General features: G+C 53.0%; 1 protein-coding gene across 1 annotated transcript in view; it reads right to left on the bottom strand.

The window, feature by feature from the left end:
- Positions 1-17,039, bottom strand: part of SERHL2 (serine hydrolase like 2) — a 29,148-nt gene extending 12,109 nt beyond the window's left edge. Inside the window, exons 1-8 of the mRNA XM_044228373.1 lie at positions 16,965-17,039; positions 15,941-16,090; positions 15,718-15,831; positions 15,319-15,360; positions 14,880-14,899; positions 14,342-14,416; positions 12,775-12,884; positions 12,248-12,327 (exon numbers count right to left, since the gene is read on the bottom strand). Coding sequence (XP_044084308.1) covers positions 12,248-12,327; positions 12,775-12,884; positions 14,342-14,416; positions 14,880-14,899; positions 15,319-15,360; positions 15,718-15,831; positions 15,941-16,090; positions 16,965-16,977 — 604 coding nt within the window. The 5' untranslated portion in view covers positions 16,978-17,039. The remainder of the gene's footprint in view (positions 1-12,247; positions 12,328-12,774; positions 12,885-14,341; positions 14,417-14,879; positions 14,900-15,318; positions 15,361-15,717; positions 15,832-15,940; positions 16,091-16,964) is intronic.
- Positions 17,040-19,321: the final 2,282 nt, after the last annotated feature.

Here is a 19,321-nt window from a genome sequence, read left to right on the forward strand (position 1 = left end):
CCACATCCTCCAGAAGGCTGGAAAGCACCCAGAGAAAATGCCTGTTTTGCAAGAGGAAAAGCCAGGAGACAGAAAAAAAAGTTAGCCCACGACTTCCAATCTGCCCTTGGCCTTGCCCGCCGTACCTCTGCAGCCTGAGCCTCCGGCGCCTGCTCCTCCCACCCTCACTATCAAGGGGCCCAGAAGCGCCCCAGGCTGTGGGGCAAACTGCTTATGAGGGTCACACGGAAGCACGTCTCACATCAGTGTGCAGGGGCCCACGGGCTCCCCGGACTCAAACCGCCCACTTCAGATGTCCCCCCGGGAGCCCCACATACAGCTGACAGTGGGGACAAACTGATTAGCTTTCAGTGGACACAGGTGCAACATACAGTAAAGCTAATTCAAAGTTGTTGGTTTAATTCAAATAAGCACTTCTTTGGAGATGTCGATATTAAACAGAAATCTTTTACTCTACCAACATGTACCAGGGGTCAAAGGAGCTCTGTTATCTCTGTCGCAATATCTCGGCAAAGAGGACTTGATGGGTGCTTCTGTCCGCCTCATGAAGTATTCGTGGGTAATTATTCTTTTTTCAAAGACTGATTGGTTGATTGATTTTAGAGACCGACAGCGCACCAGGGATTGATTGGTTGATTGAGTGATTTTAGAGACAGAGAGAGCGCACCCGCAAGAGGGAATGGAGGAGGGGCAGAGGGAGTGCGAGAGAAGCAGAGTCCCTGCCAAGCCCGGGGGCCGGATGACCCAAGGCTTGGCTCAGTCTCATGACCCTGAGATCACGACCTGAGCCAAACTCAAGAGCTGGAAGCTCAACGGACTGAACCATCCAGGTGCTCCCTCGTGGGTAATTATTCAGAACAAGCTGGCTAAGGCGCGCCTGGGTGGCTCAGTGGGTTAAAGCCTCTGCCTTTGGCTCAGGTCATGATTCCAGGGTCCTGGGATTAAGCCCCGCATTGGGCTCCCTGCTCAGTGGGGAGCCTGCTTCCCCCTCTCCCTCTGCCTGCTGCTCCCCCTGCTTGGACACTCTCTCTCTGTCGAATAAATACATATATAAAATCTTTTTAAAAAATCTTCTCACTGGCAGCACCAGGGACTCAAAATTTGCTCTGACCATTGACCTGTGTTTTCTTTCGTTTCTGTAGAAATGTCTCTTACTGATTCCCTGACAGCTTGCTAACTAAGGCAGAGTCTATGAGGGCCGACATCACTTACAACACTGTATTAACTCCTCCTGGGAAATATGACCCCGTATCGATAAAATCAGGCAGAAAGCCACTGGGCTCCAAGAAGCCCTTGACCTCCACATTCCAAGCTGGCTGGGACTGGCTGACTGACCTATTCTCTTGGATACGCATCGATGTCAGATCAGCTTTAGAGGGAATGACGGGTTTGACTCGATACTGTTACTTTTCCATAGAATATACTTGGGGTGAAGATTCATGATAGCACGTGGTCCCAACCTATGTCGGAAAATATCCAAGTTCTCGGAGAAGGAACCATGTGACGGTTCCCCTCCATCAGCACAAGGGACCAAAAGTTGTGTCTTGGACCGAGTCAAATCCTTCCATTCCAAAGCTCCCCTACTGCCCCCCGATTCAGCCTGAAGCAGTTACAGAAGAGGCACCTCCCGCCATGTTCCATAGAAATGGAATGTCAAGACTGACAACGGGAAATTAAGGCAGGAAAAATCTCAGCACATCTGACTCGTTACTTCTACCTCCCTTGCTGCAGTGACCTGTAAAGTGAAACCTTCTGCTTAGTCTCGCCCATAGACACGACGCAGCTGAGATTTGCAAAAACTGCTCTTTACCCCAAACCTACCTCGCCCAAGGAGATAAAGAAGTAGCCAGAGGGGTCACCGTTTCAATTCTTCGAGATTGAAGAATGACTGTGACTCCAGGGGTGGGGTGGGGGGTGGGGGCCTGAAACAGGGCCCTAAACTAGCAAAAAGCTTAAAATGTGTTTTTCAGGCAATGGTTACCCCAATCAGCTATTGCGTCTTTTCTGACCCCATTAACAAACGCACTAGGAGTCTCTGCAGAAGCCTGGACTCCAGATCCGCTGATAGGGTTCAAGCCTTCCTTACTGGAGACCAGGAGCTAAGACCCCATGTTGGAGCACGCCCACAGCCCCTCCTATAACCTCCTGATGTCACGGACTGAATTTCACCTCCTTCCCAGGTGACGTCTCCGCCCCACACCCCCACGGGACACACATTATGTATATGTTTGCTCAGTGTGCAGGTTCCTTCTTTCCTGGTAAATCATCAATTTCCCTACCCTTTAATCAAGACCCTTTTATCCCTAACCTTTTATCAAGTGAAGGATTCATTGGATTTTTTTTTTCTTTGGAGTCTAGCCCGGCATCACATTGGTTCCTCAGAACTGTACTTCCTGGAATTCTCTCACTGTCCTTGTGTCTTTAGGATAAATGTGGCGTCAGATGAAAAGCCAGACAATCTAAGCCAAGCACATGTACCATGTTTGCTCATCGACTGAACTTAAATAGAGAATATATATCACTTTTAAGTTTCCCACTATTTGCAGTACAGCAAGTTCCCCCAGTGAGGAACTCTAGGTACACACACACACACGCACACACACATACACACACACAGGGGACTTGGACCCAGAGGAGACAAGCCAGTCACCCTAGCACTGAGGGACATAAAATCAGGGTTGAACATCAAGGCTGAGGGAAGATTGGTGATCCAAAGGCAGAAACGATAAAGGAACTTTCCAGCTCTGAATGCTCGTGAGCCCTGCTCCTGGGCTCCCAGGGAAACTATAACTTTAATTTTTACCAAGCTCAGAGTGACCTTACCACACTCCAAAGCGTGGGCTCTATTCGGCCCTGAGCACACACTGTCCATCAGCTTCGTTAGCAAATAGCCCAAGAGAAACATTTTGAGTAAAAATCTAAGTTCTGTCTCCACACCTCTGAAGCCTGCAACCTTGTGCTCCTCTTTTTTTTTTAATGAAATCCTAAAGTTTGTTTGTTTTGTGTTGACAGTGACAAGCCCAAGACGGAGTCACTTCTGTGTAGGGCGCCCGTCTGCCAACTAAGACTTAACACCTGACAGGGCAGTTGGAGCCCTGGTGGGGGAGGCAGCCTCTGACCAGGAAACATGGGACTTCCTGGTCATCACCAGCAAGCTGACTGAACGATCCTTTCTGCTCCCCTTAGGAGGGCGACCTCATCTGAAAGAATGCATTCTTTGCAAGTAATTTCCTTCCTCCACTCTCCCTCTGCCTTAAGATTTTATTTATTTGACAGAGATCACAAGGAGGCAGAGGCAGGCAGAGAGAGGCGGAAGCAAGCTCCCTGCTGAGCAGAGAGCCCCATGTGGGGCTCGATCCCAGGACCCTGAGATCATGACCCGAGGCGAAGGCAGAGGCTTAACCCACTGAGCCACCCAGGCGCCCCTCCATGAGTCATTTAATAAAACCAATTAGATCTTCAGATTTCCTCAACTTAATTTTTGTGATTTAACACTGTGTTCTTGGAATAAACACCACTGCCGGCCGCCAGCCAGTAGTTAGCATCCTGGAGCCATCCTATCCCGTCCAGTAGCCAATTCCCCCATCCCCCACGGCAGCCGTTCTGCTCCTCTTTCAATGCTCTTGGCATTCTGACGGGTCCCAGGACCCGGAGGTATCCCTCCTGCCGTGGGCAAGGCCTCTGCTCATGGTACCTCTGCTCCAGGTCTGGAATGTTCACTGCCTCATCCTTTTCACCTTTTCTGGGCACTACCCTCAGTCTTCATGACCCTCAAGTCTCCTGGGCAGGGGCCCTATAGGTGCAGCTCCCCTCCCCTGCATGGGTAACCTCCGTGTGGAGTGACATCTGTCCCCTGACCCCTGCTCTCTACTCTAGGACTACAGGGCAGGGCAGGACCTGCTTCTGCTTGTATCCCCAGCTACGTACACAGCTAGCCGGGGACAGGAGTCAGGGGTTGACCTATTGAAGTGCTGAGTGATCGGAATGGGTGGATGGTATCAGCCCTGGGATGGGCATAGGAAATGGGGCAGAATGCCGTGGGTCCTCCCTCTCTGGCCTTAGTTTCCTCATCGGCAAACAAAGGGGCCCTGAACCCTGAGAGTCCTAACTTCAACCCTTGGGACAACAGAGCCAGGTGGATGGGGTAGAGGGGGAAGGTGCAGGGGGAGGGCGCACAGGACCTCAGCCCAGCTGGCTGGGGGGCCTGAGCCCGGGGCTTTCCCAGGACCACAGAGGAAGCCAATATACAAAGGTTAAGAGTCAGCTCAGAAACACTTTCAACCCACTCCCTCCCCCTTCCTGTGCTGGGACCCGGGAGCAGAGGCCGGGCTGAGTGTGCCCAGGGCCCGCGGACGCGGCAGCCCTGGGAGTCTGTTCTGACAGTGGTCATTGCTTGTGGGGCACGGAATGTGCTTCCAGCTCTTCCTGCTTTTCTTTTCTTTCTTTCTTTCTTTTTTTTTTTTAAGATTTTGTTTAGCTGAGAGGGGGTGTGTAAGAGCCTGCTGGCTCCAGAGCAGGGGGAGAGGCAGAGAGGGAGAATCTCAAGCAGACTCTGGGTGGAGCATGAACTGAGCCACTCAGGCGCCCCTCCTCCCACTTTTCCAAAAGAAAGGGTTAATTTTCAGGGCCCCTGGGTGTCTCAGCGGTTAAGCGTCTGCTTTTGGCTCAAATCATGATCCCACGGTTCTGGGATCAGGTCCGGCATCGGGTTCCCTGCTCAGTGGGGAGTCTGTTTCTCCCTCTGCCAGCTGCTCCCCCTGCTTGTGTGCTCTCTGACAAATAAATACATAAAATCTTAAAAAAAAAAAAAAGGAACTGGAAATCTTCATTTTTACATAAAAACTTCTATTTGAAATATGAGCACATATTCAAAATCCCCCTCATGAGATATTTCTGTCATCGACTGTACAAATCAAAAAAATCAGGCCAAGCGGCCCCGACAGCAGGCCGGATGTGGGGGCCAGACAGTGACAGAGGACTGTGCTTTGTCATTAGGGAACCCCAACCAGTGCTGGGCTCACCCTCCCTCATGCCAACACCTCAAGCCTGTCTCACGACCTAAGCCGGTATTACGATAAGAACACAGTTAAGATGGTAGATGAGAACCTGGCCCTCTCTCCCAGCCCTGGCTTACTGCTTCCTGGTTTTTCCCATGAGCCAGGTTGAGCTCATACATGCCACCCCAAAATGTATCTCCGGCATATTTTAGGCTGATATATATATATTTTTTAAGATTTACTTATTTGACAGAGAGAGGGAGATCACAAGTAGGCAGAGAGGCAGGCAGAGAGAAGAGGGGGAACCAGGCTCCCCGCCGAGCAGAGAGCCCGATGCGGGGCTCGATCCCAGGACCCTGAGATCATGACCTGAGCCAAAGGCAGAGGCTTAACCCACTGAGCCACCCAGGCACCCCTGGGCTGATTATTTTTAAGAACCAGAAGATTCAAGAAGTTTTTCTTTTTGACCTTCCCTGTAACTGCCTAAAAGGATTCAGATACAGTTCCTGCTCCAGGAAGAAGCACTCACCATAGATCACTATGTCATACTCCAAACTGGGTGCAGTAGATAGGGAGGAACTTAGCAAAGTCTTTTAAAATTCCTCTTTATGTCTCATTGTTTCCGATGGCGCAGCAAACACTTGCTTACCAAACATTTACTCTTTCCACTCTTTCTATGAATTGCCTTCCTTCCCTTTGAAGCCTAAGAGCCCTTACCCGCTTCTCCTTAGTCCAGAGTGGCCTGTATACCTCATTTTACCTGTCTTTGGAATCTCTCATGTTTGTGTGAACTCCCTGCATGTACGTAATTAGATGTTATTTTCTCCTGTTAACTTACCAATTTAATTCTTAGACCGGCTGGAAGAAACTTGAAGGATGGGGTAAAATTTTTTCTCCCCAACACCTCAAAGCCTTTCCTGGCAGCTCCCCTGCCCAGATCATCTTCTTCCGGGATTATCTGTGTGACGAGCTCCCTCACCTGTGTCACTTTTGCTCAAAAGTCACTTCTCCATGAGACCAACCAGACCATTCTATTTAAAAGAGCAAACTGCAAGTTCTGCTGCACGTCCTGATCCCATCACACTACTCTGCCTTTCCCCGCACACTCTCCCCAACACACACCGTGAAGGGCAGGGAGAGTGCCACACGCAAACCAAGGGATGCCTGAGGCTACCAGACCTAGGAGAGACATATACAGAGGCTGTTGATACTCTGACTGCGTTTCTAGCTCCAAACTGTGAGACAGTAAATAAATATTTATCCAGCCATCCAGTCTGGGGAAACTTTGTAATGGCAACTCCAGGAAACGAATACAGATTTTGGAGGGTATTTTTAGGACCTCCAGAAGAGAGGAATTCACCCAAATCTGTCGGTATTGACATGAATCTGACTGCAATTATTTGGCCTGGCTTCTTAGCCTCAAAAGGCTTCTAAAAGTTCAATCTAAATTATTATTATTATTGTTTTTAAAGAGTTTATTTATTTGTCAGACAGAGATAACAAGTAGACAGAGAGAGATCCCAGGACCCTGAGATCACGACCCGAGCCAAAGGCAGAGGTTCAACCCACTGAGCCACCCAGGGACCCCTCAATCTGAAATTATATGAAAAGTTCCAGCAAAGCACATTTTTTAAGAAACCTATACGGACATCACTCTTTTCTCTGCACTTGAGTATACAGTCAGGCCAAGCTAGTTAAAACTGGACTCATTTTACAAATGAGTTAATCTCAACTTGGCTATCTCTGAGGCAAATAAGGGTGATTTTTGTGAGAAAGATTATGTTTCAATAACACACCTTTGTGGATGTTACATTCTAGTTCTTTTTTTTTTTTTTTAAGATTTTTTATTTATTTATTTGACAGAGAGAGATCACAAGTAGGCAGAGAGGCAGGCAGAGAGAGAGAGAGAAGAGGAAGCAGGCTCCCTGCTGAGCAGAGAGCCCGATGCGGGACTTGATCTCAGGATCCTGAGATCATGACCTGAGCCGAAGGCAGCGGCTTAACCCACTGAGCCACCCAGGCGCCCTAGATTCTAGTTCTTATGAATTATCTCTGAGTGTCTGTTGTTTGCCTATAAAACTGGGCTCGATCCTGAATTTTTCTGGTTTCTTCAAATACCTGGTTCTGACTCTCAGAACAAAAGTTTCCCATTTCCTCCCATACGTCAACATGAAACCACTGAGAGTTAAAACCATCTTTTTAATTTTTTTAATTTAATTTTAATTTAATTTTTTTCACGAAGCCTTGAAGACCAAAGCTAGATGGCTTGAGGGAAGTAAACTCCCGAGAAATTGCCTCAACAGCTCATTTTTTTTTTTAAGATTTTATTTATTTATTTATTTATTTTTAAAAGATTTTATTTATTTATTTGACAGAGAGAAATCACAAGTAAGCAGAGAGGCAGGCAGAGAGAGGAGGAAGCAGGCTCCCCGCGGAGCAGAGTGCCCGATGCGGGGCTCGATCCCAGGACCCTGGGATCATGACCTGAGCTGAAGGCAGAGGCTTTAACCCACTGAGCCACCCAGGCGCCCCTATTTATTTATTTGACAGAGATCACAAATAGGCAGAGAGAAAGAGAGAGGAGGAGGCAGGCTTCCCACTGAGCAGAGAGCCCGATGTGGGGCTTGATCCCAGAACCCCGGGATCATGACCCAAGCCGAAGGCAGAGGCTTTAACCTACTGAGCCACCCAGGTGCCCCTCAACAGCTCATGTTTAAACAATCTTCATGTCTGTTGCTGTGGGGGCTGCTCAGGAAGATAACAGAGACATGCAAACTGTAGGCCAGGGCGATGTGTCAGCCCTCACTCCATCTGAACATGCTTCAAGCCCAACAGCTAGAAATCTCACCAACGGCACTCAGGACTCAAGACACTGGGTTTACAACTTGCGCTAACCATTAACCTGTTTTTCTTTTGTTTCCGCAAAATCCCTCTCGTTGATGACTTGGCGGCTCTGCACAGTACAGATCTAACTGAGCGCCCACCTGCCGTGCCTCCTGCAATGAGACGACTAAGATTAACCAAAGTAACCTATTTTCAAGACTAAGACTGGTTCACCGAATCTGGAGCAAACTTCTTACAACAAAACAACAGAGTAGTTAGACTTCAGCCAAGAGGAAAAATGTTGGTCTGTGATGTTTTTCTAAGGGAAAAAAAAAAAAAAGACAAACGCGAAGACAGAAAATATTAATTCATCACCACACCTCGGGACTTTCCCTATGGTGTGATGACCCATTAACAAATCTTTCCAGTACTTGCTCATGAGGCTGCTTGGAAGGAAAGGAGGCTCTGACCTTGGAGAAAGGAAGACCAAAACCAAAGAAAACAAAACAAAACAAAACAAAAATACCATCACCACGATCACCAACAAAAATAATACAAAAAACACACAAGAGCCAGAATCCCCCAAAGCTTGGAAGATGGCACACCCCCAGAGCACAGACTTCACCCCACTGCTTTTGGAGAAGGAATCTGCTAACTGTTCTTGTGAGCCCGTGACGGACCTCAAGGTATTACTCAGGAGACAGACACACTAGCAACTCCTTGGGGCTGTTGGTTTTGCTCCATAATCCCCACCTCTTTTTCTTGGAAAGATAATCCCATGGTCAGAATTTCATAAACTTTAGCATCTTCAGGTGACTTGTCTGACTGCTGAATATGGTACCTGAAGCCCTTCCCCATACGTGACCACGCCAACCCCACAGCTATGCCCACAACCTTTCTCTAATGAGCCCAACTTCATGGTAACTTATGGAAAAGCAACTATAGTTGCAACATACCAGATCAAAATTACTTATCAGAAAGTATTTTACTCACTGGAGGACTCTATGTACCCTGCTTCTTTTTAACACCCTCAACAGTGTCCCCTGTAATGACCTCTGGAAGCTCATGAAGGATGTGAGAACATAAATTCATAAAAACCAAATACTCTCTAACAGAAAGACTGTGACTACTTGTTTCACGTAACCCGTGTTCTGGGCCACCATCTCCTTGTTTTAGTTCAGCAAAGCTGGATTAATCAGTCTTCAGGTTATACTACCTCTTGCTACGTACAAATCGGAGGTCACAAAATAGTGCGTACCTTAAGGGAATCTCTTCCCCTTTCTAGGCAAATTCACATTCACATAATGTGAATTTCAGTGGAGGGTCACTTGGATGGCTCAGTGGGTTAAGCCTCTGCCTTCGGCTCAGGTCATGATCTCAGGGTCCTGGGATCGATCCCCGCATCAGGCTCTCTGATCAGTGGGGAGCCTGCTTCTCCCTCTCTCTCTGCCTGCCTCTCTGCCTACTTGTGATCTCTGTCTGTCAAATAAATAAATAAAATCTTTATTTTTTTTAAGATTTTATTTATTTGACACAGAGAGAGAGACAGCAAGAGAGGGAATGCAAGCAGGGGGAGTGGGAGAGGGAAAAGCACTAAAGCTAAACTAAGCACTGCTCTGGGTGGAACAAGGATGCGTCTATACAGTACATTCATCAGGCTGCACACATATTCATACTTCCTCAGAAGCGGCCCTTCCTCGCTGCACACACATTAACGCTCCCTCTGAAACGGATGTTCCCCTTGACAAAATAAAGACAATAAGCTACTTGGTTGCAACAAATCTCTAAAGTCCCAGACTCCGATTTGGACGGTTTTCCCAGATTATTTTCTTGGATTTCCCAAGGATTTAGGTCCATTTGACTCAGAACATTTCCTCAAATGTGGAATTTTCTGTATTCCTAATTCTCCTGTGCTCCTTAATCACAACACGTGGTACAAAACATTGTACAAAACTATTAACCGAAGTACAAAAATTCTAGTCATGCAGAGTGTAGGGTTTTAAGCCAGAACTGAGGACTGTCTATGATTAAGCACAAAAAGGATCCCTTCCTCTCCCCCCTCCCCCCATCTCTGCCCCACTGCAGCAGGAAGTAGCCAGAGCAATCATCAGCCCCTTGCACTCAAGAATGAGGGATGATCAAAGGCCCAGGGGACCAAAGCCGGTAACCAGCAAGTAACAGGGCCACTGAGGCTGCTGTAGGGTCCTTACCCAAACCTGCTTAGTCTGGGAACGCCGCCTGCCGCCCTGTTTCTGTGAGATAATACTCAAGCCCAATGCCAGGATAACCAAGTGTTAATTCGTTTTGCAGAGATGCAAGGAGTCAGCCAGAACTGCTCAGATCACTGACCTCCCCGTAGACCCTCCCCTATTTTACTAACTTCCTTTATCTGGTTTTAAGTCACATAGCTCTTCTCCCCTTTACCCAGACCCCTTCCCATTTGCCTTTAAAAAAAAAAAAAACAAACACCAAAAAACAAAACCCCTTGGTTCCCCTACAGGGAGGTCTTCCCCGTTCTCCTCGCCTCCTGAGTGTTTGGTTCTGCTGTGCATCGGGCTGATGAACTTGGGTTCAGTTATAGGACCCGGCTGGGCTCGTGGAGCGGTCCCTGCACTCTGCTCATTCCAGAGTGGAATGGGGACTGTCAGAGGCTCTGGGACCTGAGGACAAGGACTCACGAACAGTCTGGAACACCGGCTCTCCCCGTGTCACAAACCCCGATGGGGGCTCAGAGCCTGCTCGGTCTTGTTTTGGGTTAAGCTCCGGCCCCAAAGGGCCATAGCTGCTGCACAGGGGCTGGGCCTGACAAAGCGACCCGGCTGCCTTACCCAGCCCCCTCCCTTCTCTCCTCACCCTCCCTGACAACTGCTTCGGTGCCCGTGCTCACCCCTTCATGGGACCCGGGCTTGGCCTAATCAGCTTCCCCTGCCTGGCTGGGAACATGTCTTATTCCAGATTAGCCCACTTCTGTGCTGGGCCATCTGTGTGGGCCCGCTGGGAAGCCCGGGCCCATGGGCCTCTGCCTTGACCTCCCCTCTCCATGGCAGATTTGCCAAGGTTCAGAGATGATAACAGACATTCCCTCACAACAAGTCACAGACCGGAAACCCAAGGCCACAACATCCCTTAAGCATATTCTACCTGACCTCATGGTGTGTTGGCAACTTCTGGCAACTTCTGCAACTTCTGGCCACACAGCAGATCTTTGGCTTCTTGGGAGCAACTAGAAATTCCAGCCACACAAGGCCCAGAGTTCCCAGTGATAACCACTGGCCAGGCTGTCCTGCTTCCAGGACCACAATGCCCGCCACTCCCTGCTGACTCCCAGTGGCCCAGTTAATGCCACATCTTGGTCACATCTGGCAAGCCCTTGGGGTTTTGACCCCTGCCTCCTTTGCTACTTTATAAGCTGAAGCCACATTCACCTCCTTGCTTGATCCTCTCAGACCATTAGCACGAAGATCCTAAGACATTATCTATCACCCAAGAGAAAGAGGGGAGAAGTGTCTAAATGGGGAAAGGGAACTTGCCCAAGATCTCTGAGCTGCAGAGCCAGGAATCAGCCCAGGGCTTTGGACCAAATTTAATGCCTGGTCCATTTTATCACACTGTCTCCCCTGGGCTTCACCTCTGGGAGCCGCCTCTAGGACCCCCTCTGAGGGGTTTCTTCCAGAACACCCTCCATGTTTCTTTTACTACACTTACAAGAAAATGTCTCTTGCTTGCCTGTTCTCCTCCTAGAATGGACATCCCTGACTTGGCCTCATCCTGGCTCAACCCCTGGCAGAGTCAGTTCCAGGCAGGGCCCTTGTGAAGGGCGCCGTCGGGTCGCATCAGCTGGCGGGACCGGCCCACCCAGGAAGGGGCAGTGTGTGCTGCTACTCACCGCAGCTCCGTGGCCACACATGGGGCTGGCACTGATCGGGACCTTGGTAAAGTTTTCCCGAATGGACATAGCAGAAAACAAAGTGCAGAAAACACAGGCCCGAGGCTGTCCTGAAACCAAGGTGCCTCCTGTGCTATGTGTCCCATTTCAAAAAACCCCCTTCAAGTCACCCTGCCCCATCGGACGGCCTCAAACCCTAGCCTGGGACACCGGCACCCACCGCACAGGGTCAGCAGATCACGGCTGGGACGCTCCCCAACATTCACCCCCGACACACCGGACGGGGCTCTCCACAGGCCTTTCTGGGAGGCGCAGCAGCTGTCTGACCTGGTATGTGTCCCTTGGCCTAGCAGAGCCTCAGTTTCCCCTGCTGTGCACAGAGTGAGAATAGGGCAGCGGGAGGAGGATGACACGAGACACTGCTTGCTAAGCCCTCGGGGCTATGTCTGGTCCGGAGAGCAAGGAGCCGCGAGACTTCGCGGTTTTCCTCCTCAGTAAGAGCAGGGCCGATCAGCCACTGCCAGAGCCGGGTAGGCCCTACCTGTGGCCACCTTGGTGGTTCCTCTCTGCAGGAGGAGTCGCGCGCTCTCCTCATTCACGTGACTGTTGTTCTTCATGAACCTGGGGAGGAGAGAGGGACACTGGATGACTGGGGGCAGGGGAGGCCCGAGGGAAAGAAGAGGAGGCCCCCCACAAGGGACACAGGCATGTGGCAGTGGGGACATTCACACCGGCAGTGTGTGTGTGTGTGTGTGTGCACATGCGCGCATGTGTGCCCACTTACAGGGAGAGGAAGAGGGGTAGAGAGTAGGTGGAAAGGGGTCTTGGGAGACGAAGGGCGTGGCTACGGAGCGGGAGGACCCGAGGCAGGGGAGTCCCAGCTGCGGTGTCTGGAGAGAGCCAGGAAGCCTGACACCTCCGGTGAGCGCAGAGAGAAACAGGCTCCGTGTGATTTGTGTGTAGAAGCCTGAGGCTTCCTCAGTGCCCCAGAGATGTCCTCCCTTGGTATCCCACTGCTTGCCCAGGTCTTGCACCAGCCGGCCCCTCCCGCCCCCCCCCAGCACTGACCTCTGCAGCATCTCCTCTGGGCTGACCACCTGCCGAGGCTTCTGGGAGGCCTCCACCTGCAGCAAGTGCTCAATGGCCCCCCGCCGGTAGGTCGGCACGCACTCTATTCCCTGGGACAGGAGGGCTCTGCTGGGTGGCGGGAGTCTGGCTGCAGACAGAAGGGCTCAGCCCCCGCCCGCACCCTCGGGCCTCCACAGCCCCTCAGCCTGGATCCCTTCTGACACAGCGAAGGGCGGCACCAGATCAGCCCCTGAAGGTTAGCCCGGGGATCTGTCAGCCCAGTCAGCCCGGCCTGGGGTCCGGACGGCTGGAGGGGTCAGGATGGGTGATGGAGGGGAAAGGAAATCTCTGCCAACGGCCAGCGCTTTGCAACGGTTCAGTGTTCGGTCCTTAAGACCCAGGCCACCCAGGCTTGGAGTTTCAGCTGGCTTAGCGAATGCCGGACTCCAGCTGGTAGAGAGGAGACGGCAGAAGGCATGCAGTCCAGGCGCTCCCGGTCCCCCTTCTTGTACACCTGTTTCCACGCCTGGCTCCCTCCCACAGCCCAGCCCTGGTCACAGGCCGCTGCCTGGAGAAGCAGCAGCTGGAAGGGACACGACCATCCAGGCCCCCCCACCCGCCCCGAGAGTACGCCACAGGGACGACCAAACACCGAGATTCTCTGTCGGGAGAGGCTGGGGCACTGCGCTGGGTAACTCAGTGGCTGAGACAGATCAAGGGAGAGTAGCCCGGAGTCTCACCGGAGCCTCACAGTCAGCCACAGAGCTCTCCATTCATGAGACCAGCACTTACTGGGCGCTTACTGTGTGCTGGGGATTGGGCAGGTGGTGGGAAAAAGACAGCCTGCTTTGCGCCCTTTTGGCATTTGTGGCCATTTTACAGAGAGAAGAAACCCAAACTGGTGATGAAGCGGTGTCATAATTGAGAGGCTGAGCTCCTGGGAACCAAGTGACAGAAGGTGGCAGCGGGCAGGCAACTCCAAGGTCACCTAGTCCAACCTCCTGGTTTTACAGGTGAGGAAACTGAGGCCCAGGTAGGCCAAGTGACTGCCCCAGGGTCACCCAGCAGATCAGCGGCAGAAGCCAGGCCTCCTGCAGGGACAGCACTGTCTGTTGTTACTGGTGGTGGTGGCGGCGGCAGGAGAGATCCACACGTTCCCATCTGTCCACCCTCGGCTGCTGTGTGCTGTTGTGCGATGTGCACACAGCACAAAGGCACACAGCTGAACGTGAAGGGGGGGGCTCATCATGCAGTGCTCCCAGAGCTTCCTCCATCCCCTGTCCTGACCCTCGCCCACCCCTGCCACTTCATGATACACTTGGCATTCTGTAGATCCCAGGCCACATACAGCGTTTCCAAGGATGACAAAGGCTTCTGCACCCCTTTTCTCTGCTCACTCTTAGGGGTACAGGCTGCATACCCTGTCCTCTCTGGGGGCCCCTTGATCCCTCTTTGTCTACCTTCTGCCACCTCCTCCCACCTCCCTGCCAAAAGAGGCAGGGCTGAGGACACCACCCGGGGCCTGGGTCTCCCCCGTGATAGCAAGCATGAAAGGCCCCATTCTTACTTTAGGGTCCAGGGGAAATGGCCATGTGTCCAGCAAGATAAGTTTATTCACCATCTCGGGGAAGATACTGGAAAACTACGATGTGATCCAAAAAGGGAAGAATGAGTATGAGAGGAAGAAGGCAAAGGGACTCAAACTTTTCCCTGGGGATGCTAACGTTTCCAAGGGTCTGAGACAAGATTGTCTTTATTCCCTTCAGGGCAGCCTCCCCTCTCCCTGACCTGTAGATCCACACGCAGGCCAAAGTTCACACCCTGGTGAATGGCTGGATTCCAGGGTTCTCTGAGGATGGGGAATGTGGAAACTCTGAACTCTGCCAGGAATCTCCAGTTTCACCAGCCTCCCTGTAGTAAGGATTATTACTGCCATCTATAAAGCAGACTGGCACTAGGCCATCAAATACTGGGTTCAAATTCGTGAAATGAGGAGGCACTTCCTTTCCCAGAAACTTCTCCCACCGCCCTCCCCCCACCTCCTGCCCCATCTGCAGGAATGCCCAACGTGGCCAGAGGTAGTCACTGCAAAGCCACCTACTCACCATTCCGCCCACCGCGCCACCTGGGGGAAAAAAGAGTCCTGGGCTGGTATTCCACCAATCCTACCAAAACTTCCTCCCAGGGGCTGCCCCACCCCAGGCTAAGGGGCCTCGCCCTCTCCCACCAGGGACCAGGGCCCTTTATTCCCTATCAAACTTGGGGTTCCCTCCCCGGGGGCCACATAACCCCTTCATCAGACCTAGCCACTCGAAAAGTCATATTTCCCTTGTCACATGGGAAGACAGCCACCTCTGGGGCCCTATGTCCCTTGGGGAGGTGCCTCAGGCCAAAGGTACCCAGTGCCCACAGACTCCCTCATCTCTCTTACGTCTCTCTGCATTGCCCAGAAGGGCCGGGTCCCTGTGTATCAATTCCTCCCCCTCCCTCGCAGCCCCTCAGCCCAGTCAGCCCCCTGCCCACCCACGTGTAAACTGTACTCACCAAAACTATGGCCCAAGATGGAGAAATGCTTCCACTTCAAGGCTGAAACACAGAGGGCAAGGTTTTAGTGGGCCCAGCCTCCCCCGACCCTCTGTCCTGCAGTCCTTGTGCTCAGGACATCTTTCCCCAGCATCTGTGGTTGCCCATTCAGGAAACTAGCTTAGAGGGATTGCAGCTTCTTTACAGGGGTGGAACCCCTGAAGGAAAAGCTCTTCTTGGTAGCCCTCTCCCAACTTTCCCAAAGTCGCCCATGAATTTCTGGATGACCCCAGATCACTCCCAGTCCAACATTGTTTCCTGGCTACCACACCCCACTCAACGAACAGAAGCGATGTCCCAATGCACCCTTACACACACACACACACACACTCTCTCTCTCTCTCTCGTTCTGCCTCTTACCTCCTACAACTCTCCGGATCTCACTCACAAAGCTTTCCTGGTAATACGGGAGACCAGGGCTGTGATGGGACGAGAGCCCATGTCCCCCGAAATCCATGGCAACATAACAAAAGTCTGAGACAAGAGATGGGAAGGGAGAAGGCATCTAGGTCAGCGGTGTCCCCCACCCCTCATTCTCCTGCAGTCTGTGTCACCTTGTCCCTTGGCTTCCCTTCAGTCCCACCTTTTGGAAGAAGAGGGATGAGTCTGTCAAAAGAGCTGGCATTGTCCAGCCAGCCATGCAGGCAAAGAACTGGGAGGGCCTGCTGGGAGCCCCAGACTTTGGCAGCGATGTGGCCCCAGGGCACAGGCAGCTTCAGCTCTGAGAGCATACCTGGAACACAACCACACACTCATTCATGAAGGTACTTTCTGAGCCCCTCATCCGTTACCCCAGTGTGTTCAGGGCAAAAGCCCAGGGGGCTCAGGTTCCCACTTGCCCCCAGGGGTTACAGGGAGAGAGCCTGACGTGGGTTTGGGGATACCCAGAGGAAGGAAATTTAAACTGGGTCCGCAGAGTGAGGAAAACCAGGAAAAGCAGGGGAGGGTTTCATAGCAGAACTTTGTGGAATTGGCTAGTCCTGGGCTCTGACACTTGCTGGGTGTGCGACCTTGGGCCGCTTAGTAAAACCTCCTGAGCTCCAGTTTCCTTTTTTGTAAAACGGGGATTAAACAGTCCTGGCAATAACCAACACAGTCTAAACTTTCAGAGGGCAGATGGGGTGGTCCCTCTCACTTCCTGACAGCAAGTCGGATCATTATCACTCTCCCTTCGCAGACCAGCACCCCGAGGCATGAGGAGGTGCAGTCTGAGCCCAGAGATCCCCAGGGAGAATGAAGTGGAGCGAGGACTTGGTGCCGGACCCCCGTCCGGACCACCCGGCACCACGCTGTCTCCGGCCTAATCGGATCAGGGCTGCCTTCTCCGGGGTCCGGCACTGACCTGTTCTGCGGGCCCACCCGGGCCGGCTGGAAACCTTGCCGCCCCAGATCCCCCCGCTTGCTCCTCTAACTTGGAGCTCCCGGAACCCTTAGAAGCCACGTGCAGCCCTCTCCCGGGGTCCCCACCCTCCCGCGGGTCCAATCAACCCGCTCCCACTTCCGCTCCGGGGGTGTGGGGGGCAGCAAGGAGGTGGGGGGGCGGCGGGAAGAGCGTGGCGTCCCCCGTCCCACTCCGTTCTAAGCGTCCTGCGGCGCAGCGTCCTCACCCTTTACAGCCATTCCGCCGTCGCGCAGCGGTCCTGACGCCGACGTGAGGTCGCGGCCGGTGGAATAAATGTCACAGCTTCGGGCCCCGCCCCCGCCGGCCGGCCCGCCCACCCCGCCGGCCCGGCCCCGCCCCGCCCGCCCACCCCGCCGGCCCGGTCCCTCCCGTCCGCCAGCCCCGGCAGTCGCGCGAGACTTCCCGCCGACCAGGGTCCTTGACTTGGCTCTCAACTCCGTCCCTGAAGTCCCCGAGCGCCCAGAGACGCCCACCTGGCGGCTACAGAGCACTGGGCGGTGGCCAAACCACCTCCAAAATTTTGAGCCACACGTGGGATGGTATTAGGGTGAGTGAAGGCCTTGCTTGACACGTGGGTGACGGGACCCAGGCCCTGGGCAGTCTCCACGGCTGGCCTCGTTCCCGCGCTGGACCAGGAGCCGGTGAAGGCGCAGGGAGCAGCCACAGCCAACGGGCCACCACCTGGGTCCTCAGTGGCTGGCACCATTGGAATAAAGTAGTGATGACTCCGTAATGGGTAAATGTTCGCCTGGAAGGCCGGGCTGTGTCCGCCTTGTTCTGGTTGTGTCCTGGGCCATCAGTAGTGCCTGCCACGAACCGGCCTTAATATTTGTTGCACGAGTGAATGAATGTGTAAATTGGGGACATGGAGGAACCCCCCCGCCCCCAGGGTGAGGAAGGATTATGGACAATAACATTGAGCCTGGAAAGAAAAAGTTTGGGGTACTAAATCTTATAACAAAGGCACTACAGCACATCCTCGAGTCAGTGGCAAGTCTAGGACCAATAAGGCAAAGGGCATCTCGTTCATTCACCACCATTTGCTAATTAGAAGGCCTGGGAGTGACCCCTCAGAGGTCCCAGTCCAACAGAGCCCCTAAATGGTGAAGTGGAATCCAGCAGGTCCGGGACTGGAGAGAGAGCTGCACAGTGAATTCTCCCTGGCGGGTGACAGGAGACCTAGGCCCTGAAGGGGGGGGCAGGCAGAGATGTGCCACCATGAGGGCAAGTTGGTCGTGGTTGGAAAATGTGGGGAAGGGGGAGCATGGGGACTGAGTGTGGGGGATAAGGAATCTGGACCTCAGGTAGGGGTCTTCAGGGGCTTGGAGCTAGGAGTGATCAGACCATTTCTGTGATGGTACATGCACAGTGGTGTCCCTTACTTAGTTCCAGAAATACTTTGTCTTCCTTGACAAGTTAGGCAGGGGTGACGGACCGTGGGGTGACAGACACAATGGGACATGACCCCTTCGAAGGGGCTCTTTCCTCCTCTGCCTTGGGGACCCACTGCCACCTCTTCACGGGTGATGCCGCATTTTTACCTGGCACCAGGCTCCAGTCTGACCTCTAGGTGGGGGCCTCTAGCACATCAGACCTCAGTTTCCCTCGGCCCAATCGGCCAGCGTCTCCTCCCTCGTCCCTGTCTTCAGGCTCACCTCATCACCCCCACCCCCTTTCTCATTCCCCTGAGACTTTCCCTGCTGTTCCAGCGACCTTCTGTTCCCGTGACCCTCGGGCTGGATGTTCATCAGCCCCGGAAGACAAGAGAAATCCCTTGTCCTGCCCCACAACCCCTCCTACGACCACTCCCCCTACAGCCCGATGGCAGCTCTGATCTTACTTCCCTGCAGGGATCAGAGAGGTCGCTACTCTACACCTGGTCTCAGGGGCCCTGACAAAGTGTGACCTGCACTGGCCCCACCTCAGAGCAGTCGCCCTCGCATCCCCAGACCAGACTGGGCTTGGAGCAATGTCCTGCACGGCGGGCGTGAGGGAGCGAGCGGGCGTGCCCTCCTGAGGCCTTCAGACGGCGCAGACTGTCTTTTGTTTGGGCACGGATTCGAGAATGCTGCAGATGAGTTGGGGGACAGGGTGCACAGTGACCAGTGATGGCCCAGCCTGCATGACGGAGGGGCTGGTGAGCCGGGCACCTCAGCAGCCCGAGGTTCCAGAGGGAACGTGAATGCGGGCAGCCTGGGGCGCACAGAAATGCTGGGTCAGGAGGACGAGCGGAGTCCTGGCACTGGTCATTTTGGAGCAAGCCACATACTCCAGGGCGTCTTGGCTAACTCTGGAGCTATTAAAACTTCTCTGCTACCACGTGGTCCCTGGGGCTGGTGACCCGGTCTTGGGCAGTTGACCACAGTCACAAGATCTCTCATGCTGAGCTGACTGCCAGCTGGCCACCCTGCCCTGTCCCTCTGCCCTGCGGCACAGTGGCGTAGGTACTCTTTGCCAGGTCGGCGTGTCTCCCCGCTCCCCTCTCCTTTGTGCCCCCAGATACGGCTTGATATGTCCCCCGAGAGCCTGAAGGGGACTGATAACAGTGGAGGGAGAGGACTC

This window comes from Neovison vison, chromosome 12 (genome assembly GCF_020171115.1).
Source record: "Neovison vison isolate M4711 chromosome 12, ASM_NN_V1, whole genome shotgun sequence".
Classification (NCBI taxonomy): domain Eukaryota; kingdom Metazoa; phylum Chordata; class Mammalia; order Carnivora; family Mustelidae; genus Neogale; species Neogale vison.